The sequence below is a fragment of the Colius striatus genome, chromosome 3, assembly GCF_028858725.1.
Source record: "Colius striatus isolate bColStr4 chromosome 3, bColStr4.1.hap1, whole genome shotgun sequence".
NCBI classification, from domain to species: Eukaryota; Metazoa; Chordata; class Aves; order Coliiformes; family Coliidae; genus Colius; species Colius striatus.
In genome coordinates, this window is record NC_084761.1 from 91176565 (window position 1) to 91201295 (window position 24731).

At 49.8% G+C, this 24731-nt stretch overlaps 1 protein-coding gene across 1 annotated transcript; it reads left to right on the forward strand.

Moving 5' to 3' along the window:
* The first annotated feature begins 4711 nt into the window (after positions 1–4711).
* LOC133625144 (multiple epidermal growth factor-like domains protein 6) lies at positions 4712–23556 on the forward strand. Its single transcript, XM_061993139.1, has 9 exons — positions 4712–5157; positions 9302–9787; positions 11085–11220; positions 13648–13736; positions 15487–15550; positions 17070–17158; positions 17802–17914; positions 18799–18955; positions 21467–23556. Exons 1-9 carry the CDS (start codon positions 5103–5105, stop codon positions 21616–21618), a joined length of 1341 nt encoding a protein of 446 aa, XP_061849123.1. The 5' UTR covers positions 4712–5102; the 3' UTR covers positions 21619–23556.
* The last annotated feature ends 1175 nt before the right edge of the window (positions 23557–24731 follow it).

Sequence of the window (24731 nt, forward strand, 5' to 3'; positions counted from 1 at the left end):
AAAGGACTGGTGCTCTTTGATGGTGAAGCTGTGTGTTCAACTCGCAGCTGCATTGGTGCTGAACACCCCTGGGCTGAGTCCCACCAGCCTGGCAGCCAAGCTTACCCAAAATACCTGCTTTTTGGCCTCTGGGTGGGTTGGCTGAAAGCTGACTGACCTGGAGTGACGTGTCTCCACTTAAGCCGTGGCCCTAACACCGGTGGTGGAGGGAAGGGCTGCTCCACCTGGGATCTGTGAAAGTGGGGAATAAACCCTGGCATTGCAACACCTCGAGCTGAAGTGCAGCCATGGCTTCTCTCAGGTTGGATAGTGCTGTGGAACGTGGGTGTGTTTGGGGTTGGGGTTTTCATTTTTGATTTTTGGGGTTGTTTCTTGCCGTTTTCATGCTCGAGAGAGACTGTTTCTATGCTCTGTGATATCCTGTGATAAACACAATGGCTTAGGTTGCAGTGCTGAGCTCCCTGGCCATGTGTGGCTTTGTTGCAGTTCTCTTCCATGCAGCTGTGGCTCTGTTCTGGTGCTGTGCCAGACACAGGCTGAGCTTTTTCTTCTCTGTCAGATCAACCTTATCAAGAAGTTGTGGACAAAGCTTTGAGAACAGGTTGAGACACACACTTTGGTTGTTACTTCATAAGGCACTTGCTCTGCCCAAGAGATTTCCTGGTGCTGGAATGCGTGACCCGCTGATACCCTTTGTGTGAACAGGAACGTGCCAGTTGGCCTGGCTGAGAACAGCCTGTGCAGGATCACACCCATCTACTTCTAGTGATCTCTGTGTCACTGGACATTTTGGACAGGCTGAGCCAGGTGTGTAGGTGAGGTTTTTTAAGTTGAGAGTGCTGCTGTACTCCTATTCAAGTTTTTTAAAGGCTATTCCTGTATGATTTGCTTCAAAGTGACTGTAGTAACTTTTTGTCACTTCAATTCCTCCAGCTCATTGTGGTGTGTTTTATTCCACCTGCACAGCACTGATGATGGAGAGGTTTCTGCTGGTGCAGTCTGAGAGGAGCAGAATTCCCTTTTTTGATAAAAGCCTTTTAGTCTTGACTCAAGTGATGTGTCTTCGAAGGATTTTAGTTCTGACGGTAGTGCTCACTCTCCAAAGCTGTGGTGCCATCGTGTGGCCGTTTGGCCAGATGCAGGTTTTAAGGTCTGTTAGAGCACAATCACAGTTGTTCCTTCAGCAGTGCTGGTGGCTTTGTCTCGCTTTTTGCTTTCTTACCTGTCTTGGCCCTCCTCTTGGGCAGAAAGCTGTTTTGTATCGTTCAGGAGCAGCCCAATATGACAGAACTTCTCACCTGGAATGAAGGAAACTTCCAGCAGGGACACACAGCCAAAGGACCACGGTCTTGTCAAAGAGCTGGATGCAGGGCACCAGGAACCATGATTTCCCTTGGTGCAATGGGAACAAAATAGCTTTTCAGGACAGCCATTTGACACTAGAACAACTGTCTGCTGAGCCCAGCAGTGGCAGTGGCGAATGCCCAAAGGACAAGAACAAAGTCATCTTTCTGCTGGCAGTTAACAAGGACTTTCTGACTTTACAAGTCACCCACTGAGTATTCTGTCATGGATGGATATGTCCATCTACTCCCCACTCGTGCAATGCTCTCCTTTTTGCTGTCCCCATTGCAGGTGAGACCTCACCAAGGGATTTGCACCCCCACAGCACTTACTGTCACAGATACCAAAAGCTGAGCTGATGGCAGCTCATGCTTGGCCTTGTGAAGGGGACTGGTGGTTGAGAGCTTCTTTCTGACCAGTGTTTCTGATTAAATAAGCAGTTCTCTTTGTAAGCAGCTAGGTCACTTGGATACCTAACACCCAGGTGACTTGCAGCCAATTGACTCATTGTCCTGTGGTGGCCCTCACGTTTGTAGTGCCTGGGTAGCTCAGAAATCCAAGCCTGCCCTCAGTAGATGAAATCTTTAATGTCCCCTCCTTTCGTTGCCCAGCTGGGCTGGAGGTGTGGTTCTGGCAGCCTGGGACAATGGCCATCCTCCTGAGCTGGGCAGCACGTAGGAGCTGACAGAACCTGCTGGTGGCTTTGAGCAGGATGCCACCTGCTTGGGGGAAATGTTGCTGCTGGGCCTGTGCTCTGGAAGGAGCCAGACAAGTCTTAGGGGTGGAGGGCAGTGTCTGGTTGATCTGAGGACACAAGGTTCACTACCCACAGAAGAGCAACTGAAGTGACAAGAAGAGGGCCCTGTGCCAGCCTAGGACGTTGCTTTTGATCAGCTATGACAGTGTTTTGTCTTCTCTGAACCAACTAGCAAAAGCATTTAATCTCAACAGAGACAAGCCAGGGCAGGTCAGGAGTTTACAAATTAACCTCTTTGCACTTCTCTGCCCTGAAGTGGAATCAGACTTTTTCTGTCAGAAAAGTGTCTCCAACTTGCTCAGTTGCTGAAAGAATTGAGAGGGAAGCAGCTCTGCCTGGCCTCCCAGCTGGGCTCTGGCAGCTGATCCAAAATGGGGGCTTCAAGGGCACAGGAAGGAGTTTTGTGTGTGTGTGTGTGTCTTACTGTGTAGCTGCTACAAGGTCTACTTCACTCTGCAACAATGCTTAACAGAATTTGTCCAACACTGCAGATCCTCAGCTCACAGGCTGGGCTGCTGAAGGAGGCCCACAGCCTTGAAGATCACCAAATCCAACTACTAACCTCACACTGCCAAGCCCATCACTAACCCATGTCCCTCAGCACCTCATCCATATGACTCCATCATCTCCCTGGGCAGCCTGGGACAGTGTCTAACAACCCTCTCAGGGAAAAAGTTCTTCTCGTCTCCAATCTAAACCTCTCCTGGTGCAACTTGAGGCCATTTCCTTTTGTCTTGTTACTTGGGAGAAGAGATTGACCCTCACCTCACTACAGCCTCCTGTCAGGTAGTTGTGCAGAGTGGTCATGTCTCCTCTCAGCCTCCTCTTTTCCATGCTCAACATCCCCAGTTCCTTCAGCTGTTTCCTATCAGACATGTTCTCCAGACCCTTCACCAGCTCCGTTGCCCATCTCTGGACATGCTTCAGCACCTCAGTGTCCTTTTTATAGTGAGGGGCCCAGAACTGGACACAGTATTCAAGGTGTGGCCTCACCAGTGCTGAGTACAGGTGGACAATCACTGCCCAGGTCCTGCTGGTCACTGTTTCTTGTACAAGCCAGGATGTCATTGGCCTTCTTGGCCACCTGGCTACATAGCTGGCTCATGTTCAGCCAGTCAACCAACATCTTCAGGCCTTTTTCCTCTGGACAGCTTTCCAGCCCCTCTGCCCCCAGCCCCCAGCATTGCCTGGGGTTGTTGTGGCCCAAGTGCAGGCCCCAGCACCTGGCTTTGTTGAACCTCATACAATTGCCCTCAGCCCATTGCTGCAACCTGGCCTGGTCCCTCTGAAGAGCCTTCCTTCCCTTATGTGGGCCTATGCTCCTGCCCAGCTTGGTGTCATCAGCAAACTTAATGAGGGTGCAATCTCCTCATCCAGATCATTGATAAAGATATTTGCCCAGACTGAGATCACACATCCTTCATGGAGGAGTGTGAAAGCTCTGAAGCCAAGGTGAGACTGTCCCACTCAGCATTTGTCTGGCTGCGGTAAAAGGGCTGCCCTCAGTGCTGTCTTGGCCCAAGCTCTGTTGCTGTGTCTCCTCAGAAGCTGCAGGCTGGGCCCAGGGTTGTGCCCTGAAGTCCACTATTTTGCTTCCTAGCAGTGAGCAATTCAAGTGAAGGTTACATTTGGCAGGGGGAAGCCAGCTGGTCACTGACCTACACCCCCACCCAACCTGGTGACATCGGCGACAGTCCTTGGGCTCCTGGGTACTTGCATCTCCTGCTTGTGCAGGAAGCACCTTTAGGCTGCACTTGCAGGAGTTGCATAAGAAACCATCCCTTGCACAACCTCCCAGCTCCTGGGGTGCCTGTGCAACGTGGGGCAGAACCACACCATGAGGGAGAGCAACCGCCTGTGCAGCAGTGTGCTGTCAGGGCACTATGTGTGATACCAAATCACCCTGCCTGGGCCATTATCAGAGAAGCCTGGGAGGTGGGTTAGAGCATGCTACCTGCTGCCTCACCATGCAGGATTTTGGAGCACAGGAGGCATGGACAGTGTGTGGCAGTGCCTGAGCTGCACCTCGAGCGTGTGGCTGGGGGGCTGTGCATGCAGAGCATCCACAAGCCTATGTGAGTAGCTGGCTGCTCCCTGAATGTGAGGGAAAGTGGGACATAAATAAGATGTGGCCTTCAGCTGGATGCTAAAGGAAGTACTCTGTCACCATGGAGGTTCAGCAATGCTGACTGCTGGGGCACATACAGATGGGGGCAATCTTTCAAAGCAGGGTGAGGAAAGCAGGACATCTGTGTCCTTGGGCAGCATGGACACAGGCAGGGCCTGGCCTTAGGGGATAAGCTACAAATAGGATTCCTCCTGGCCAATGTGTGGAAAAGGGGATGGGGCCTTGCTAAATGCCATGGTCTCCCCTCAAAATCATCATCAAGTTGGATCCTGATAACAACTCGATGCACCAAGTTTGACACCTTGGGGCCAACGAGACGGGAGCTCGACTGACTGGGAAAGCTCTGTGCTCACCAGAGGGTAGATTTTGGCTATGAGGTGGTTGGTCTCAGTTGAAATGGAAGCTGCCTTGGACTGTGGATTCTTCTGAGGTTATTTTTCTTCTTGTTTTTCTTCTTGCAGGAAATCTTGAGTGTCTGAAAAATGAAATCCTTTCACTTGACGAGGTCACGGGGGGCTGGCCAGCAGCCAGGCACAGGGCTTCTGCACGGCTCTGCCCCTTCCTCCCTAGGAGCCTATTTCCCCCACAGCACTTCTCTTGCCTGTATTTCTGACCACCACAAGGAGAGGCTTAGATTTGTTCTTTGGCTCAGTATTTAGTTTGCACTGCCCTTTGAGAAGGCCAGTAATGTCTTAAGACCTGTTGCAGTCCCTGAATATAAACCCCCTCTTTGTTGGGGGGAAGTTGACTTGACTGAGCCGCATGATCGGAGTCAGGTGACAATATTGGGCACAAAACCAGAGCAGAATAAACAGTGGAGTGCAGGAGATTAGCTGCTGCTCTTGCCTCTGTGTTTCTCCTCAGGGAAAAAAAATGAATGCCTGGCCCTCTCCTTTGCTTTGGAGCTTCACCACGGCATGTTTAACAGGTAAGTCCTCCTGAAGCACCGTTCTCTACTGGCTGAGCACGGAGGTGGGTAAAGCTGTAACGGGGCTGTGGTAGTACTGGGCTTCCCTCGGGGTGGTGCAGGAGAGCAGGGCAAGGTGGGGAGAAGGGGAGAAAGCAAGGAAGTGCTGAAAGAGGTAGGGTTGGAAGTGGGCTGAATATGGTAAAGAGAAACACCTGCTTCTACATGAAGAAAAAAAAGAGGGAAAATAGAGCCCTGTTATTGTGTATATTGAGGACTTACAGTGGCCCCTTCATGGCTCTTTCTTCAAGGAACGGGATGCCTGAGGATGTTCATTGTATTGGGTGTTTTGGTAGCTGGATCTTTATAAGAGATGGAGCATATCCCAAATGCCTGAACATTTTTCTAATCATGCAACTACCTGCTCCTCTGCTTGTTCTTCTCATCCTGTTGTACTGCTTACCCACCAAAGAGAAAAATCTGTGCACTTACAATGTTTTTGCTGTGTGGGATCTGCAAAGCTTGTTGCACTTGAGATCATGTACCCTCCAGGGCAAGCCTGGAAGCTCCTTCGGGTAAGGAGCTGCTCTGCTCTCTTCTCAGAGCAGCCTGTCTGCATTTGGGGCTCAGAGGCTGCTGAGGATGGAGGCTGAACCCATCAACCCTGCCAGAACAATTTGCGTTGAGGCAAGAGGCAAAACTGCTCAGAGCAATCACCTGCTGAGCCTCACCTTAGGTGTGTGCACCTGGGGCAGCCTGAGCACCAAAGTACGAGACACAGGCTGGCACTAAACAACTTGGGGAAACTCCATTCAGGAGCCAACTCTTCAGCTGTTTATTCAGGAGCCACTCACCCACCTGTTGAATTTACCAAAGGCGATTGTTATCTTCGTTCAGATCTGTAGCTGTTGACTTGCTTGTGTTTTGTTTGGCTTGGAGGATTAGTTTCCCCAGAACATCAGGCTGTGCAGTTGTGCAAGAAAAAAATAAGGGAGTGTCCACTCAGTTTCTGCATTTGGTGATTTCCTAGGCGGTGCCTGGGTGCCTCACAAGGCGTCAGGGCTGCCTGCCTTAGCAATCAGGAGGGATTAGCTCTGTAGTGAAGAGTTCAGCAACCTTCCCTTGACATCCTCAAGGTTCTTGGAGTGAAACATCATGCCAGGGTGTTGCAGGAAATGATCCATCCTTAAAGTGTCTCTGGAGATAGTTCTGTTGATTGACAGTGTCCCTTAAAATAAGAAAAGTCTGTGGAAAGCAAATCCACTGTCCCCTGGTGTAGGCAGTGTAAGTGCAGGAGAGAAAAAGCTCTGATCAAGCTTAAGGTTGTGAGAGTACTGCTTTTTCACACCTGTGATGCTGTAACTGGTAAAACAAACCATCACCCATGTTTACTAGATGCTCAGAATTCTTTTTCTCCAGCCTGCCTGCTGCTTTATCTCTCCAGAAGCTATTTCAATGTATTTATGAAGTACTGGCTATTGATGGCTACTGCTCTTTCACGAACAACTCTCTAATGGCTTAGTAACATGCTATGAAAAGATATTTTCAATTTAAAACCAAAAATCCATCTGAACGGTGCTGCTATTTAACACCAGAACCAACACCAAGGAGAAGGCAGTACTCACCTGATGAAATTAGGGTTTTAAAACCCAAATAAACAACAGAATTAACCCAGTTGTGTGGAGTCCAGGGTGCTTAAAGTCACTGTGGTGTCTCTGGCTGGCAGAGCTGGGCAAATGCTGGGGAGAGGCTGTTCTGTGAGAGACCAGACTTTGGTCCCAAAGGGCCTTCTGAGAGCTTTTCCCAGGAGAGCTTGATGGTGCCCTTGGCTTACTGCTAGTGTTTACTTTGAGATTGGTTTAATAAAAACCAGGACTGACTCGGCTCACTGCCAGATGCGAGGAAAGAGAAGCAGAGTGGCTGCATCCCTTCAGGCAAGCGAGTCAGAGGAGGGAAAGTGCACTGCCAGGCCTGGCTGAGGGGTCAGTGGGCTTTGTGGGTACCCCAGAGCTGCTCTCCCCGCCTAGCACCAGAGCTGGAGGCACGAGATCACTTGGATTTGGACCTGGGGGCATGCAAATACGCCACAAAGCAGCTGCTGTTAAATTCAGCATCTCTGTTTTGGGAGCCACAGCAAGACAATGTGGACAGCAATTCAGAAGGCTGGGTGCCCATCAGTCTGAAAGAGAGGGGGGTTGCACTCTGGGGAGTACAAAGCAGGCAGTATGCAACAGGAGGGAGTATTCCCAGCGAGCTCTCTCCATGTGATCACAGCTCTGTAAGGACTCTTTTATTTACTGCCCTGATCTTGCTGTAGAAATTTAACTAGTCAGCTGGGTCTGCATTTCATAGTTATTCATGCCATGGCTGTGCTAAGCACCCATGGTGCCTGGCCTCATGTGGTGTAGCCAAAATAGAGAGAAATCAAAGGCTGGGGGAGAAGCAGGCCTGGGAAAAAGCCTGCAGGGACCCATGGGTCTGCAGCCACCAGACAGTTGTGCTGTTACCACCCCACAGGGGCCAGTGTGCGGTGACAGGACCAGGGGTAATGGAAAAAAAGTTGGAACAAAAATGTTCCACTTAAACTCAAGGAAAAACTTCTTTACTGTTGAGGGGAGGGAGCCCTGGCACAGGCTGCCCAGGGAGGGTGTGGAGTCTCCTCTGGAGATCTTCAAAACCCATCTAGACATGTTCCTGAGTGACTTGGTCTAGGTGGACCTGCTTGTGCAGAGTTTGGACTGGATGATCTCTAGAGGACCCTTCCAACCCCAACTATTCTGTGATTCTGTGGCAGTGCCATCCCTCTGAGTCCCCAGCTTCACATCTTGCTCGTGTCTTTCTTCGTCCACATCCTGCCATTGGGCCTCAGCTGCACTCTTTGGGTTCCTCTGAAACCCATAAAGCAATTTCTTAAACTGGTCCTTTTGCTTTCCATGCCAGTGGCTGCTTGGCTTCAGTGAGCCCTTATGCTGCCAGGGGCTTAGCAGGTGCTGGGTGGAAGAGCCTGTAGAGACCACACCATCAGCCACAGTCACATGCTGATGCTGAATGAAGCTGGATGTTTTCAGAACCTGCAGTTGTTTTGGACTGTATCCCTGCCCTGTGTTTCTGACCCGAGACGATACAACAGCTGCTGTGGCAGGAGCTGGATATTTTGGTTTTGCTTTGCTTAGTACCACATTGCTAAACGAAAACCAACTTGCTGCTTTCCCTGTTTAGTTTTATGGGTCTCTGCCCTGTTGAGTGACTGGCAGACACTCCCCACACTTCTGTGCTGAGAGCATGTGCCATTGCCAAGCAGACATCTCAGTCCACTATGTGCGATGGCAGGACAGCTTCGTCTGCAGTAATATCCCTTTTCTCTGAAGGTTACAGCTGTCTCTGTTCTGACAGGGGGATTTCAGAATCAAAGCAAAGCCTGAGCTGCAGGTTCAGTATCTCCAGAACAGCTTCAAATAACATCCCAAACCCCATGACTTCTCTTTGCTGATCCCTTTAACGGAGATGGGATAAACCAGCCGGCTACTTGGCAAGCATCTTAAATCAGATTGTCATGAGATCTCCGGGTGCACCATCTCAAGGAGCTGCCACTAACAACATGGAGTGGTTCAGGCAATTCTTACATCCTTTTATGTGGAAGAATCAGGACATCAGCATCTACTGAGTTGTGGCCTTGTGGACCTGCTGATTTATTTCCCTGACAAGTCTCTTGTGTGTCAGGGATGCTCAGATGCTGACAGTGTTTGCTCCTGTATTACTATGTAGTGGAACATAGCAGAAGGGAGTTTCTGGACACCAATCAAGGATAAGCAACAGGACAAGGGGTAATGGGATGAAGCTGGAACACAAAAAAGTTCTATTTAAACATAAGGAAAAACTATTTCAGTGTGAGGGTGAGGGAGCCCTGGCACAGGCTGCCCAGGGACGGTGTGGAGGCTCCTTCCTTGGAGGTCTTCAAGACCCACTTGGACACACTCCTGTGCAACCTGATCTAGGTGGACCTGCTTCTGCAGGGGAGTTGAACTAGTTGATCTAAAGGTCCCTTCCAACCCTACCATTCTGTGATTCTATATCTGCATTAAGCAGTTGATAAAGACCCAATGGGAAGCCTCAACTAAAGGGAGAATAATTTGGCCACTAATGACTTTTTTTCCCCTTCTTTTAGGTATTGCTTTAGGGCAGACAACCACCACCCAGGTCCCTATTGCATCCACCCCAGTGCCTGCCAGTGCAGCCACCACCCAGATCCCCATTGCCTCAACCCCAGCACGTCCCAGTGCAGCCAGTGCAGCGGGCTCTGCTCTCCCCACAGCCGCTGCAACGCTGTCAGCTGGGGGGGCAGAAACCACTGCAGAGCTTGTTGTGTCCACGGCAGCAGCGGCTGCTGAGCTGAGCACCCAACAGCCTGCTCAGACTCTGCCCACCAGCACGGATGGGACTGTCCTCACCTCTGGCAGCACAGACAGCTCTTCTCAAGTGTCCACAGGACCGATGGCTGTGTCCACCAGCACCCCAGTGTCCTCTCCAGGCGTGACCACATCTGGAGGCCCTTCAGCAGCTCCATTCCTCACCACCACCAAGCCCTCAAACTGCAGCAGAGTGAATGTGACAGCCTGTGCCCCCTGCTCCCCAGGAACCTTTCCCAACGAAGGTAAGAGCCCCTGCTCACCCTGGCCCTCGTATTAGGCTTGTCAAGGGAGGTGAAACCAGCACATGTTCTCGTGTTGGAGGCTCAGACAAGCAGAAGGAGTGGGAGTTAATTCATTGCACCTCTCTGAATTTAGACCTGGCCTTTGCTGGCCTTGTGTTGTGTGCTGGGCTGCCCCAGGCTTCCCCAGTAGGATGAAGAAGCAGTAGGGTTGTGGCACAAAGTGTAACACAAGTGCAACCTCAGAATCAGCAGGAGAACAGCATTTTGAGGCACAGTGCCCAGCAACCGTGTGTCTCATGTATGAAAGAGAATCTCTGCTATAGAAACAGCTTTTTCACTTGGGCTTGAGAAACTGCCTGGGGAACCTCTGTGGTGGTCAGAAGTCCATGATATTACCTTATCCAGAAATAGTTTCTGTCTTAACATGGTTGCTTGGTTTTGCTTTTGGGTTTTCTCCTTAATTTTAAACACCACTCTCCCCCCTCCAAAAAAAAATCCCAAATTAAAAGGTCCTTAAAATACAAGCCACATACTTCTTGCTTCCTTCCCCCACTGCAGGGCACTTCTGAAGAGGAATAAGCATCTCTGACGCTTGAGGGTAAATCTGCAGAGGACAGGAGCTAATTCCCACCTCCCCTATGTGCAGGGTGTCCATCCACAGGGTCTTCTCTTGCCCCTGCTTGGTTGCTGCAGCCCCAAGGACCGGTTCCTGCAAGCAGTGGGATGGCAGGTCTGAGGTCTGCAGCTACAGCAGATCTCATGTGATCATTTTGTGTCGCTTGGATTTGTTTTGTGGAGCAGACAGGGCTAGAGCTTGTGTCTAGTGGGAATGCCACGGTGCCTGTGCTCAAAGAAAAGCTGTTGCTGCTTAAGGCAGATCCTCTCTTCTGGGGTTTCACTCCAGTTCTGCTTCCCACAAGCCTAAAATTATAAGTAGCCCAAAGGAGAATGTTGGGGCTGTTTTCTTTTGTTTGTGTGTTGGAGGGAAAACAAGGACAATCCTCAGGGTCTCTCAAATGAGAAGTGAAAACCAGTCATCTTCATTACCAGAGATCCACACTGCTAGGCTCGAGACCATAGACATAGCTGTTCTTCAGCTTGCTAACCGTGCCCAGCAGCATAATTAGCATTAATATTAGTTAATATTAGTGTTTCTACCCTCTAAGCCTCCCTTTCTGGAAGAGGTGCATCCCAATACTCCTGCATTCCTGGCAGTCATCTGTCCTGATGAGCTCAGGGTAATTTCAAGTCAAGCCTCACAATTCTGGTTTGTTTTTTTTCTGTTGTTCCAATTTAGGCACCCTGAGCTGCTTGTGCTGTGCAGGGGGCTTGTGCACAGATCCCAGTGCCTGCACCTCCTGCCCACTGGGCCACTACCAGCCCCAAAGTGGGCAACCATCGTGCCTGCCTTGTCCCCAGGGGAGTTATGCCAAGTAAGTGACTGAGCACTGGGTGTGTAGGGTTGCTGGGTGCTCTTCCTCAAAACACTTCTCAGCTGGCAAAGTCTTTTCCTCTGAGCTATAGGAAAATGGTCGCCAGGCTTGTTTCTCAGTGGGAATGCAGGGGAGAAGAAAGAGAAAGAGGAGAGAAAGGGGAGCTTGCTGCCCCAGCACCCACCCGTGGGGCAAAACGCTTGGTGGCAGCAGCGAGGGGCCCTGCGGTCCCTTGGCTTCTCCAGGGGCTTTGTGGCAACCTGGGTCAGGGAGCTCCCTCACTGCAAAACTGAAATAGACATGTCTGTTAAATCTAACCTACAAAGAGGCCAGCCTCTGGAGAAGGCCCCAGGCTGCCTCTGGTCCACACCTCAAACACCCTCCCCGTGGGGCAGCTGGAGGTGTGAAGGTGTGTGTCTCTTCAGCGTGGATAAATTCTTCTCACTGGGACACCCTGAAGTTGATATTCCCATGAGCAGGGTTTCCCAGCAGCAGCTCCAGCTCTCTGCAGGCTTCCTTCCCCTGCCACAGTCTTTTGGATGTGTTAGGAGTGAATATGTTGGTTTTGTGATGCAGGGACACTTGAGAGAGGTGTGGGTTCATCCCTACAGCCTTTCTCCAGGATGCCTCTGGGCAGCTGGCTTCAGTGCTGTGCTTTGCCCAATTGCTTTCTCAGTCCCTATTTTGTTGCTTCCAGGGGATCTTGTTACATTTAAGTCCCTGGCATCCAAAGCAACATTCTCAGCTGATATAGTGTGTAAAAGCTAACAAAAAATCCCAGCCTTGCCATTTCAGCAGGCTGCGTCAGTTCAGAGATGCTGTGCAAGTGTCCTGTGAACATGAGGACACACACAGGATCACAGAATACTTAAGATCAAGTCCAACCACTCACCTCACACTGCCAAACCCACCACTACACCATGTCCCTCAGCACCTCATCTACATGGCTTTCCAATATCTCCAGGGATGGAGCCTCCCCACCCTCCCTGGGCACCCTGGGCCAGGGCTCCCTCACCCTTACAGGAAACCGGTTTTCCCTTAAGTTTAAATGGAACTGTTTGTGTTCCAGCTTCATCCTGTTACCCCTTGTCCTGACACTGGACATTACAGGACAAAAAAGTTGCCCCATCCTCTTGACACACAGCTTTTAAATACTTGTGAGTATTAATAAGATCACCCCTCAGTCTCCTCTTCTCCAGACTAAACAGCCCCAGTTCCTGCAGCCTTTCCTCATAAGAAAGATGCTCCAGCCCCCTGATCATCTTGGTGGCCCTGTGCTGGACTCTCTCCAGCACTTCCCTGTCCCTGTTGAGCTGAGGAGCCCAGAACTAGACACAGGACTCCACATGAGGCCTCACCAGGGCAGAGTAGAGAGGGAGAAGAACCTCCCTTGACCCGCTGGCCACACTCTTCTTGATGCATCCCAGGATGCCACTGGCCTTCTTGGCCACGAGGGCACATTGCTGGCTCACTGTCCTTGTTAACCTTCACTTGGCCTAGTTAAACCTCATACAATTGGCCTGAGCCCATTATCTGTCCTGGATCAAGCAAAAGCATTTCAAAAAGCATTTTTTGTGTTGAAGCAAAGCATTTGATATGTTTCCCATTGATGTTTATTTTTGCCCACAAGCCTCGCCCAGCCCTGGGGTTTCTGAAGGAATTAAAGAGCATGTCCTTGTTTTCCTCCAAAGCATCCCTGAGCATGTTGACAAATTCTTACACTCACATGCTTCTTGTTGGGGGTTTGGCTCTGTGTGTGCTGAATGCAGTAGCTTTCCTCCTTCTCTGCCTTTTCCTCCCCATCCTCCTGGAGGTCTAACATATTCCATCCCCTTTCCTACAGTTCCTGATATTTCAGGTCAGGACTCTCACACATCACTGCCTGTGGTTTAGCTCCTTTTTCTGAGTCCCAAGTGACAACAGCTTTCAACAATGGAGCAGCATCTTTTAAAAGTGCTGCTGGATGCTGAACATCAAGCACCTTCCCAGTTCAACTCCATTTCCAAGGATGGGATTTAAGAACTTGACTTCAAGGTTTTTAAGCCTGGCTATGACATGTTTTTCGAGACCTGGATTCCAGACTCAGAAACTGTCCCTTTCCATGTAGCCCACAGGCATGGGATGCCTTCAGTGTCAATGGTGGAGACACAGAATCCTTTAGGTTGGAAAAGACCTTTAAGATAATATAGTAACTGTAAAACTAACAGTGCCCAGCCCACCAGACTGGTGTAATGACACAGAAATTCAAGCCAGAAGACTTTGCTTTCTCCTCTAACGTTCAGGTGGGTTCAGAGGGTTGTTTCTCTGCCTGAACCCCATCATTCTAATTACTCTATTTCTAGGCTTAGTGAGAGGAAAGAGTTGTGCTCTGCTCTGTCCTCCTCAAGTGAGTTCAATAGCCCTGTCCTCTGCTCCCTTCCCTCCCAGCCTGACGAGGAGCACTGCCTGCCTTCCCTGCCCGCCTGGCCATTACACTAATGAGTCTGGGGCTGCAGCCTGCAGAGCCTGTGAGAAAGGTAGGCTTTGGTCTGTATTCAACCCAATTGCATTTCCAGCAGGCTTCTGCCATGCTTTTTCCCAGGGCCAGCTGCAATTACCAGGTAAGTGAAAAGCAGCGGAGAGTAAACAGGTTATTTTGTTGGGCTAAAAATGGAACAGCAGATCTCTTCCCATTCTGCTATTGATGTTTTTATTACAAGAACAGATCTGAGAGTCATGCTTCTGTTAGCAACAAGCTAATCCCAACGCTGCAATGAAAGCCTTCTCCAGAAAGTCAGCCCAGCTTTATGAAATTCGGTTATAGCACAAGGGGGAGGGAAGTGTGGGGGATATAAAGTATTCCCCTGTTTTTAATGGCAAAAACGAGTCTGAACCATCTTTGTTTCCAGTTAGGCAATCTTCTGCAGTCTGAATATTAATTGTAAGACTCTTCTCGTTCCCTAGATATTAAAAAATGTGTTTTCAGCGAGCTCCTTGCACGGGGCTCATGCAATAGGAGCCTGGTACAATGTGGCAACAGGAGCCTGGTACAGTGTGTTCGCAGACAGTGTGACAACAAAACAGGCCAGCAGTTACTTATGCAAAAACCTAATTAACACATGCCATGCAGCAGCTATTCTGTGCACAAATTAAGTGCTCCTCATGCATACATACTGTTCTTTTGACAAGCCACCCACCAAACTGTTTGGCTGGGACCTAAGTCTTGGCTGTCACTTGTGAAGTTTGGGAGGAAAAACGCCCTGGCTGGTGAGAGGGCTGTGGTCTGGCACTCCCCCTCCCTCAGATTCAAACACTGCCTTAGGCCACAGAGGAGTCTGCAGGGGGTGGCCCCTAAATCCTGTAATTATAGCTTTGAAAAGTTCCTTTTTCCTTGCAGGGAGTGGGAGGTGGTTTTGTTTTCAGCCTCTGCTGCTGGCTGCAAATAAATGTGGGCCTAAGGCAGATCTTCCCCATACCACTTCCAGCTGGTCTCTGAACCCAGGCACCTCTGTTCTGTCCCGTGTGGGCCCATGGCAGTGCCCATTGTGGTGCATCATCAGGCAACTTCCCCAAAGCCACCTGAACTCCCATGTGCCTTTAAGTGGTTCCTGTTGGCATGACAGAGGCTCACAAACCGGGTCCTATCTGTCCCCCTGCCCACACCATGGGTGCTTCAGGCATGTTGTGTGTGGTGGGGAAGGGTTTGTACCTTTCCTCCTGCCCTTTGTGGTGCTGGTGGTGCAGGAAGGGAGGGCAAAGAGCAGATGGCTGTGCTGAGCAGAGCTATCCTGGCTGGTGGGTCTGTCTCCTTCCCTTTGGAGGGGAGGAGGTGCACCACAGACTTCTTGGGGTGGGCAAATCCCTGGCCAGAGACCTGCTCTGGCTGATTAACCCAGGAGTTGGCACTGGGATCCCTTATTTCAACTTCATTCTAGTTTGACTTGTTCTGACAGGTGTCTCTGTCTCCCTGGTGGGATTTTGGATGTGAGTGACACCAGGGACATTTGCTTGAGCCCACTCTCCTTCCCTTAGCCTGGCAGAGGGCATTGGGACATACATATGAGATGTCTAAGATACATACCATGTACAAGATACTACTTTTGTAGCTCTTTCCAGGCTTTTGACAAATAGAAAGCCAAACATCCCAACTGAGTCCCTGAAATGCCACTGAAGCAGGTTGTGGGGAGTCGGTTCAGTTCATTGTAAGGTGGAGATGAGCAAATAGACAACAGTGTGGCATGGTGACAGTGAGGAAACATCCTGAAGCCTTATTCTTCTCTTTTTCAGGCTATTTTAGCTCCAAGGAAAATGCATCTTCTTGTCTGCCTTGCCTGCCTGGATCCTTTTGCAAGTAAGAGGTGTACTTGTGATGCTGGCCATGGGGTGGGCAGGGAGGGAGTGTGGGGGAGTTGCTTTTAGCCACTGTGCCAGCAGACCCAACGTAGTGGGCAAGTCGCCTGCCATTTCAGCTGTGGGAACAGTGGTGCTGAGCCCTGGTGAGAGAGAGAGGGATGGTGGGATGGAGGGGCTGTGGGGGTGCCCTGGGATGAGGTGGTAATCAGCTTGCAGCCTGCTTCTGCTGGCATTGCGTGGATGCTGTGTCCCACTGACACACAAATAGATGCTGGCACGGGGATGGGGCTGAGCCTAGCTCTGTTTTTTGTACATTTAAGCTGAGCTCTAATGGTTTGTTTATGCTGAGCTGAAATGTGCAGAAGGCAATAGGTAAACTACCCTGGCTGAGCTGTCACCTCCAGAGTGGGAGACAGAGGGCCTGGGAGTGGTGGGGGTGGGCTCAGCCCGCTGCCCTGTGGGGTTTACAGCCAAAGCAGGGGAATTGGGATGTGAATGCTTACCTTCCCCCTGACCTTGCCTTGAGCTTGTTCATCCCATGTTATGCAGCAGATCTCTGCTGAACCTGGATGAAATTGCCACAAGACTGGAACCAGGGTTTATCTGGCTGTACCACAGGTCTCTCTCACAACTTGCTTTAGTACCCATTGACCACTTCCAGCCAAATTTGCTGTGGAATAGTGACTTCTGGGATAGCAAATTTCTGAGAGTTTCATGCAAATAAGGAACCGAAGAGAGGACAGAAATGCCACCATGTGCCCAGCCCAATTAGATATGCAAGGAACCACACTGGATACAATGTGAATACCCACAAAATCAAAGAATGGCAGAATCTTGGGGGCTGGAAGGGACCTCTAGAGCCCAGCCCACCCCCTGCTAAAGCAGGTTCCCCTCAATCGGGGGGCACAGGAACATGTCCAGGTGGGTTTGGAAACATCCAGAGAAGACTCCACACTGTTCCTGGACAGTCTGTGCCAGAGCTCCCTCACCTGAACACCAAAGAGATTTCTCCTCATGTTCAAGTGGAACTTGCTGTGTTCCAGCTTGAGCCTGTTTCCCCTTGTCCTGCCACTGGCCACTGCAGAAAGAAGACTGACCCCATTCTCCTGACATCTGCCCTTTGGGTATTTATCAGCATTGATAAGGTCCCCCCTCAGTCTTCTCCAGACTAAACAGCCCCAGTTCCTGCAGCCTTTCCTCATATGACAGATGCTCCAGTCCCCTGATCATCTTGGTGGCCCTCCGCTGGACTCTCTCCAGCACTTCCCTGTCCCTCTTGAGCTGAGGAGCCCAGAACTGGACACAGGACTCCAGATGAGGCCTCACCAGGGCAAAGTAAAGAGGGAGAAGAATCTCCCTTGACCTGCTGCCCACACCAAAAAACACCAAAAGCTTAGTCCCTGGTAGATCCTGGAGCCTTCAGCGTGTGCATGCATAGGAGGGTGGGCTTTGGTGGGCTGCTCTGCTCTTGGAAGCTCTTACACTACAGCCTTCTCTGTCTCCTCTGCCCTCCCCAGCACCAGCAGCTGTGCAGCCTGTTCACCATGTCCGGGGGGCCAGGAGACTGTGTGGGAGGCAGCGGAGGCCTGCAGGCCCTGCCCGCCAGGTAACGGCCTGGCGCCAGCACGGACACTGGCGGCACTCCCTGTGGGCAGGGCGGGATGCTCCTGGTCCCACATTGCTGTCCTCAGTGCCAGCAGAGCGCAGCGGGAGGGAGGGAGGGAGGGCAGAGCGTGCCAGCCTGCCCTCACACAGAACCAGGGGGTTCTGGTATTCAAGTTGTGTTGTAAACAGGCAGGTAAGCGTTTCCTGCACTGAGACCTCGGATTGCTGTGACCCATCGTCCCCACAGAGGGTAGGAAACTGAGCTGTGCTTTAAACTTTGCTCAGTGAGTTTCAAACAGCTGGAAAAGGTGTTTGAATCCAGAATTAGGGAGGATGAAACACTGCTGACCTCCAGCCCCAACCTTCCTTCTGCTTTAAAGCAGACTACTCAACCCATCTCCCACCATGCTCCTCACTCTGCCAAGGTCTAACCCCAGATATCCTTTAGTCCCTCTGTCTCTGTTCTCTATCCTGCCCCTTTGCCCACCAAGAGAGGACCAAAGTCCCAGCCCAGCTTTAGTTATCTGCATGAAGCGTTTAATGGTCTTTCTCCTCGTGGCTTTGAAAGTTGTCATCCATATGCAATTGCAAAGGACCTGGGGTCTAGTCCCAGATCTTAATTTTGTGCTTATTGGCTGTTTCAGGCACGTTCAAAGGTCCCAGCGACAACAAATGCAAGATCTGCAGGTCAGGAGAATACCAATTACAGCCCGGTGAGGAGAGCTGTGACCTGTGCCCAGAGAACTACTACTGCCCTGTGAGTCTCCATGGCTGGTTTGACAGCCTGGATTAGCACATAGAGCTATGACAACCTAAATACTCCCATTAACACCGGTTCTAGCTGAGCCTCTTCCCTTTTCTTAAACAGAGCCCTGATGGAGAGAGATCATAGAACTGTTTGGTTGGAGAACTTTGAGACCATAGAGTCCAACCACTCACCTCACACTGCCAAGCCCATCACTAAACCATGTCCCTCAGCACCTCAGCTACAGTTTAATTTAAATACCTCCAGGGATGGGGACTCCACCACCTACCTCCCTGGGCAGCCTGGGACAGTGTCCAACAACCCTCTCAGGGAAAAAGTTCTTCCTGATGTCCAATCTAAACCTCCCCTGGTGCCACTTGAGCCTCTTGTCCTAGCACTTGTTACTTGGGAAAAGAGACCGACCCCCACCTTGCTACCACCTCCCTTCAGGTAGCTGTAGTGTGATCATGTCTCCTCTCAGCCTCTTCTCCAGACTAAACACCCCCAGCTTCCTCAGCTGCTCCTCATCAGTCTTGTTCTCCAGACCCTTCTCCACCTTTGCCTGTCTCTGGCTTTGATGGTTAAAGGTGTCTGGCTTTGTGCCTCCCTTGGAGCTGCCCAGTCTCTCTGGACCATCAGGGGAACATCAGAGGGTGCTGTGTCTACCAACAGGGGGGTTTGATGTATGGCCATGCTGTATAATGACACCTTCTGCTCTTCACCCTCTTCCCAGTCCACCCCAGGGGCAGACAGGCTGAATTGAACGATGACAAGTTAATTTCTTGCTTATCTGTCTTCTGTTTTTTCCAATGCTGAAGTGTCAGCTCCCCTCACGTGGGTTCCCTTGTGCAGTCTGCTCTGTTTGCTGCTGCTGAGTGACTCCTTCTCTCGGGCAGGGCCCGGATGTGCTGCCGGTGAAGTGCCCTGCGGACGCGTTCTGCCCCGCGGGCAGCGTGGCACCAGAGTACTGCATGGAGGTCTTTCTTTACAAGGCTGGAGCCTCCTGCAGGCTCACTCCCCTCACAGTGGTTCTCCTCACCATCTTCTCAGCAGGTGAGTGTCAGGCTTCTCAGTAGAACTGGGCAGCCCTGTGTAGCTGGGTGCCTTCGTGTTCTGCCAGTGGTGCTGTGCAGGTGGGTCATTTTGTGTTTCTGGAAACCTGCATTTCTAATCAAGGTCGTTCCAGTTGCTTTCATGGAATCATAGAATGGTAGGGGTTGGAAGGCACCTTTGGAGATCATCTAGCCCAACCCCCCTGCAGAAGCAGGGTCACCTAGATCAGGTCGCATAGGAACATGTCCAGGTGGGTCTTGAAGTCCTCCAAGGAAGGAGACTCCACAACCCCTCTGGGCAGCCTGTGCCAGGGCTCCCTCACCTCAACAGTGAAATAGGGTTTTTTTATGTTTAAGTGGAACTTTCTGTGTTCCAGCTTCATCCCATTACCCCTTGCCCTGTTGCTATCTACTACAGAAAAAAGGGATGTCCCAACCTCCTGACATCTACCATTTAGGTATTTGTAAACATTAATGAGATCCCCCCTCAGTCTCCTCCAGACTAAACAGCCCCAGTTCCCACAGCCTTTCCTCATATGAAAGATGCTCCAGTCCCCTGATCATCTTGCAAATGATAATCCTTTCCCCCTCTTGTGAGTAGGGATAGTGCAGTATTTGCTCTGAAGGCAGGCTGGTGTTATGCTGAATGCTGGGAAGCAGTTGTGCGTATGGACCCCAAACCAGGAATTCCTGGGCTGCCCAAAAGCAGGTCAAAGGACAGTTTCCTTTTTCCTCCCTTGTAACTCTTGACACATCCAGCAGGATGAGGTGTTGTCAGCTCGTGGTGCAACTTTTAAGCGCTGGAAAGACAACTAGCACCAACCCAGAACATGGAGCATCCCTCCTCCCTGAGGCACCCCCATTTCCAGCAGCTCCCAGGGCAGGCCGGCAGGTGGCTGAGGTTTCTATGCCGTGAATACTCATTCCTGAGCAACAAACATGCATTTGTAGACTTAGCAAAGGGGATAAAAAAAATAAGGGTTCTGTAGTTTTTAATCCAAGTTTGAGGGAGGTTTAATCAGACATAACAGTTATGATGCAAATGAGCAACTGTTAGTGCTGTGGATTGCCAAAAGGGCAGAGGAGGAAGTTGGGAAGAGGGACTTGTCCCCTGTGAACAGGCTGGCGAACAGAGGCCCTGCTTTAAGTGCCACTGAGGCTACCAGCTCTCTTGATACAACATTTTCATCTCTGAAGTCATAGAGGTGACTGAGTCATCAGAGGAAAAGGAATTATAACCTCCTCTCTGTGGGCTTCTGTGTTTTAAGCACAACAGGCCTGTGCCTCCTGAAGGCCCATTCTCCAGTCCAGCTCACTGTTGTTAAAAGGCGGGGGAGAGAGAAAACAGATGTTACTCTCCTCAGTGAGCAAGAGAGAGCAAAACTGCTTCTCCAACAGCAAAGCAGGGTTAACTGTTCTCATCACACTCCTCTATGGGCACCTGAGGGGAGGACGCCAGGGATGAAGAGGAGGAGAAGAAGAGCATAGCAAGGGATGGAGGGGTTGTGGCTCTGCAGTGCTCCTCTCCAGAGGGCTGAAATGTCCTGGTGGGAACAGATGAGGGTTGTTGTCCGAGCAGGGGCTTTGGAACTGTGTGAAAGCTCCTCCACTGTCCCCTGTCCCCCCGTGCCAGGCTGCAGTCCAAAAATCTGCCAAAACAGATGCCATCTGAAGCAACTATTAATTAGAAAAACTAGATGAAAATTAAGCATGTGAAAAGCCTGTCCACACAGGGACAAGGGCCCATTAGCCATCACTTCTCATAAAGGAGCCTGAGGGCCGCAGAGCAGCATCCCTCAGGCTCCGAGCTCACTCTGAAGAGGGGCAAAGGAAACGGCCCACGCAGGAACCCGTCAGGATTTCACGGCTGGTCTGGCAGATCAATTGTTTACCACGAGACTGTCTGCTCACACAGCCTAAATTTGGATGTATTTGTCTGGCCATATTGCATCACAGCGACAGATTTGTGCTCTTCTGTTCAGATCAGCTTTCCCTGATCGTGCTTCTGCCAGAAACAAACAAACACAGCGTCGCAGGCTGTGATATTTGCCAATTATTTCCATGTCTGTGCCTAATCTAAAAGTGATTTTTCCTGACAGTCCTGATCTCAGTCTAGACTCAAAACGTTAATTTAGGTCAGTTACTTCTTGTGCTTCAGTGTAGGAGCTGCACAGAGCAAACTCTGGTTTCTCAGCAAGACACTTCGGTGGGATCAGCAATGGGTAAGACGCCGAGTGGAAAACAGCAGTTCCACAGAGGGGGGGGGTCAATAGGAGTAGGAGAGCAAGTTACTGAATGATATCATTAAAACCTGATGTTATTCTCTGCAGTTTCCACAGTAAAGCTGAAACACCAAGTTGACTATTCTTTACTATAGCTGGCCAAATCCTTTTTGTGCAGAATGTGTAGGAGAACCCGCCTCCCCCTTAATTTACCAGAAGAGCCCTATAGCAAATGAAACCTCACACTTTACCTTCCCATTTAAGAGTAACTACCCTTCCTTACCTTCCAGGTGCAATCCTTGTTGTATTTCTAATAATCCTGAGAAGAAGGCAAGAATACAGCAAGAAACCGTTCAAGTCTCTACTTCTACCCCGAGGGTCAGGGCAACAGGCAACTTATGGGGTGACTGAGCACACGGAGCCAGTCTATGCTGGCTGGTAGCCCAGGATGTGCTTGCAGCCACAACCCCCTTCCCTCTCCCCTGGAGCAATACATAGGGGTGCATACAGGCAAGATGTTTGACCATGAGCACCCTATTTCTGCATAGCTAAAATCCATGCTGAGAAATAAAACTCGAGGGTTTTGAGTGGTGGCTCCTTGTGTTAAGCAACCCAGCTGCTGCTGTGCTAAAATGGACTGAGGGAAAAAGGCTTCCCCTTTCAATTCCTGGCTTTGTTCACAAGTGAAGGGTTTTCTCCTTTCCTCAAGAAGAAAAACCCCAACAGAACAGCAAACAATTATGCCTGTCTCTCCATTTCAACAGCCAGCTCAACAAACCGAGTGAGGATTGAGACTGCAGTGATGGAACAGTCCCTTCCCCCCCGAGCAGGATTTAACATGAATGTGCTTCCTTTTTAAGAATATGCAATTCTTGTTTATTCATTTGGTGGGTTGTTTGTTTTTTCCATTCTCAAAACTTTGTCATTACTTCTAAGCAAGGTTAAGTCAAGGAAAGGGAACCCAAAGTTTTCCCTTTCCTCTCAGCTGTGGGAAAACACGTGCAGCTGCAATAATGGTTGATTCCTGAACAAACAGGTCCCTTGTGTCTTCCTACAGTAATATGCTTTTTCATACCAGAGCTACACAACCAGCTCAAAGCTTCTAGCAAACCTCACAGGAACTGTTTCTTTCCCCACTCAGTCACATAGGTAAGACCTGACATGGGGGCAGTGCTTTGGAGGCAAAGGGAGCAGCACGCCACAGCCACAGGACACCTCGCAAGGGAGCTGTGCCTGACGAGACCCGTTCCTTAAATGCCCATGCAGAGATCTTGCTCTGAGCCCTGGCACCTGATTCACCCCCCACTGTCAGCAGCATGTGGAATTTGTACTTTTTCTCCCTCGCTGGGCTGCAGCACCCTTCACTTTCTCCTCTGCAGCCAGCCCAGTCCAACTATCTGTTAAACTGGTGTGGTTTGTGTTTGTTTCACAGGGGGGAGTTCAAACTGTGTAGGTGTTTGTGGGGATGCTTAACTCCTCTCTTAAAAATTCTTGTTTGTTCTGTTTTGCCCATCATGTTTTTTCTCTTAGTGCTGCTTAGCTTCCTGCAGCTGGTCCTCATGACCACTTGCTGTCTTGCCAGCACCCCAGGCACTGAAACCATGGACTGTAATGGAGCCAGCTTTAACTGCTCCCTGAAATCAGCACCTGAGGTCTCTTAACCTTTCCATCTTGTTGTCTTCCTTCTCCTCCTACAGCTAAATTCATACACAAGGCAGGGGTGCTGCTGTGACCCTTTGTCACAGTGCAGTGCTTCACCAGCTCTATCAGCACTACTGAAAATACCATCTACTATGAAAAGTCTACACTTTTAAACACATGTGCAGTGAGGTGGAAGCAGGAGTTACCTCTGTCATTCATCTCTTTACCAGGCTAGTGGAACAGCAGTCAGCTGCAGTAACCTGGCTGGAGGAGGGTTAAGTAAGTGGCCACTGCCCTCAGCTGCTCACTCTTCTCTCCCCAAGGGAGCTGTTACTGTGCTTTAAACAAATAAAGGAACAAATACATAAATCCATTTTCTGATCTCTCTCAACTATGTCAGGTGAGTAAATGGAGGGGAAGAGAGGTACATTGTCCTTTGTGGTCAGGTTGCCCAGAGAAGCTGTAGATGCCCCATCCATGGAAGTGTTCAAGCACAGGTTGGATAGGGCTTGGAGCAGTCTGATGTGGTGGAAGGTGTCCCTGGCCATGGTGGGGGAGTTGGATTAGATGGTCTTTAAAGGGCCCTTCCAACTCAACCCCTTCTGTGATCCTACTCTGGATCAGCAGCAACATGTATAGAACTTCCAACCATACCCAAACTCCATGGCATGGCCTGGGCAGAACTCCCCACCAGTCCCTCTCATACTGTCCAATTATTAGACAGCCATTAAGGTTCTCAACTGGCAAAACCCCTGTGGCTTGTCACAGGAGCAGCAAAAGGACACAATCCTGATGCACAGCACCTGAGGATCTCAGCAGAACAGTAATCCATTAGGATCAAAGCAATCTTCTGAAATGCTACTCAAAAAAAACTCCAAACCACAGCTGCTGTCAGACATGGGATATTCCACCCATGAAGTCAAACCAGACCCAAAGAAAAACCCTTCTGGAAAAGTAAGACACAGTCAAATTCAGAGCTGCCCAAGCAGGAGCAGTACCAGTGACAGCCGAAGGAGGAATCCAAGGGAACAGAACCGGTAGGACTGCATGACTCCAGCCCAAAGTCCTTACAGCCTGCAAAATCATGAGCAACAGAAGACAGCACTTGTAACAGGAAAAACCTCTGCTGCAGAAAGGTCAGCGTTTTTGTGATAAGCAATGCTGCAAAAACAAGCCAAAGCACAATTGGCATCACCTCCACAGAAGCTTAAAACATTATTTCCATCAAGCCTCTTAAGAAGAGGAAGCCTTGGAGGGTAAGTTGTCACTAGGAAAGAACAAGATCCCATTCCCTTGCTGCCAAACCACGCTTGCTCAGTATCAGTAAACTTTTTGTCTTTAAATAATAATGGGGGGAAAAATAACTGCACAGAGTTGTTTTACAAACAAAAATAATTAGCAACTTCTTAAATAACTAGGAATAAATTTTAATATTGAGTAAGACACGGAAGTTTCTCAAGCAGTCAGACATGGAATAACGTGATTCAACAATGTGGAAAAATGCCATTAATACGTCTTTCAAGATATTTTGCTCTTCTGAGGAATTAGTTAAAAGAAACCCCCAAACCCTAAAAACTGACCATGAACACAAAGCTATTGAACAAAACAGACATTTAATTAGATTATTCTTCCTAGATTGTATGAAAATACATCTAACATATTCAACTGAAAATTGTTTCCATGCTTGCTCATGTGATAAAAGAACAACAAATTGTGTTTGGCTGCTGTGTACCAGCTGTCAAAGAGTTTGCTGGAAAAGGAAAGATGGCTTTCTACTTTGATGGGCAAGACACCAAGTACATAATTTAATGCCACATAGTATGCCATACTTGGATGTTATTCAGATGAATTTGTAACAGAGCATCTTCTAAGTTGCTGAATGCTAAAGACACTGAGTTGCATCATGAGGAAGCT

Bases quoted from the DNA above. Each gene is read 5' to 3' on its own strand.
- LOC133625144 (XM_061993139.1), top strand. From the start codon at position 5,103: ATGAATGCCTGGCCCTCTCCTTTGCTTTGGAGCTTCACCACGGCATGT. The intron at 11,221-13,647 runs GTAAGTGACTGA...CTTCCCTCCCAG, and splicing joins CCCCAGGGGAGTTATGCCAA to CCTGACGAGGAGCACTGCCT. The intron at 15,551-17,069 runs GTAAGAGGTGTA...TGCCCTCCCCAG, and splicing joins CTGCCTGGATCCTTTTGCAA to CACCAGCAGCTGTGCAGCCT.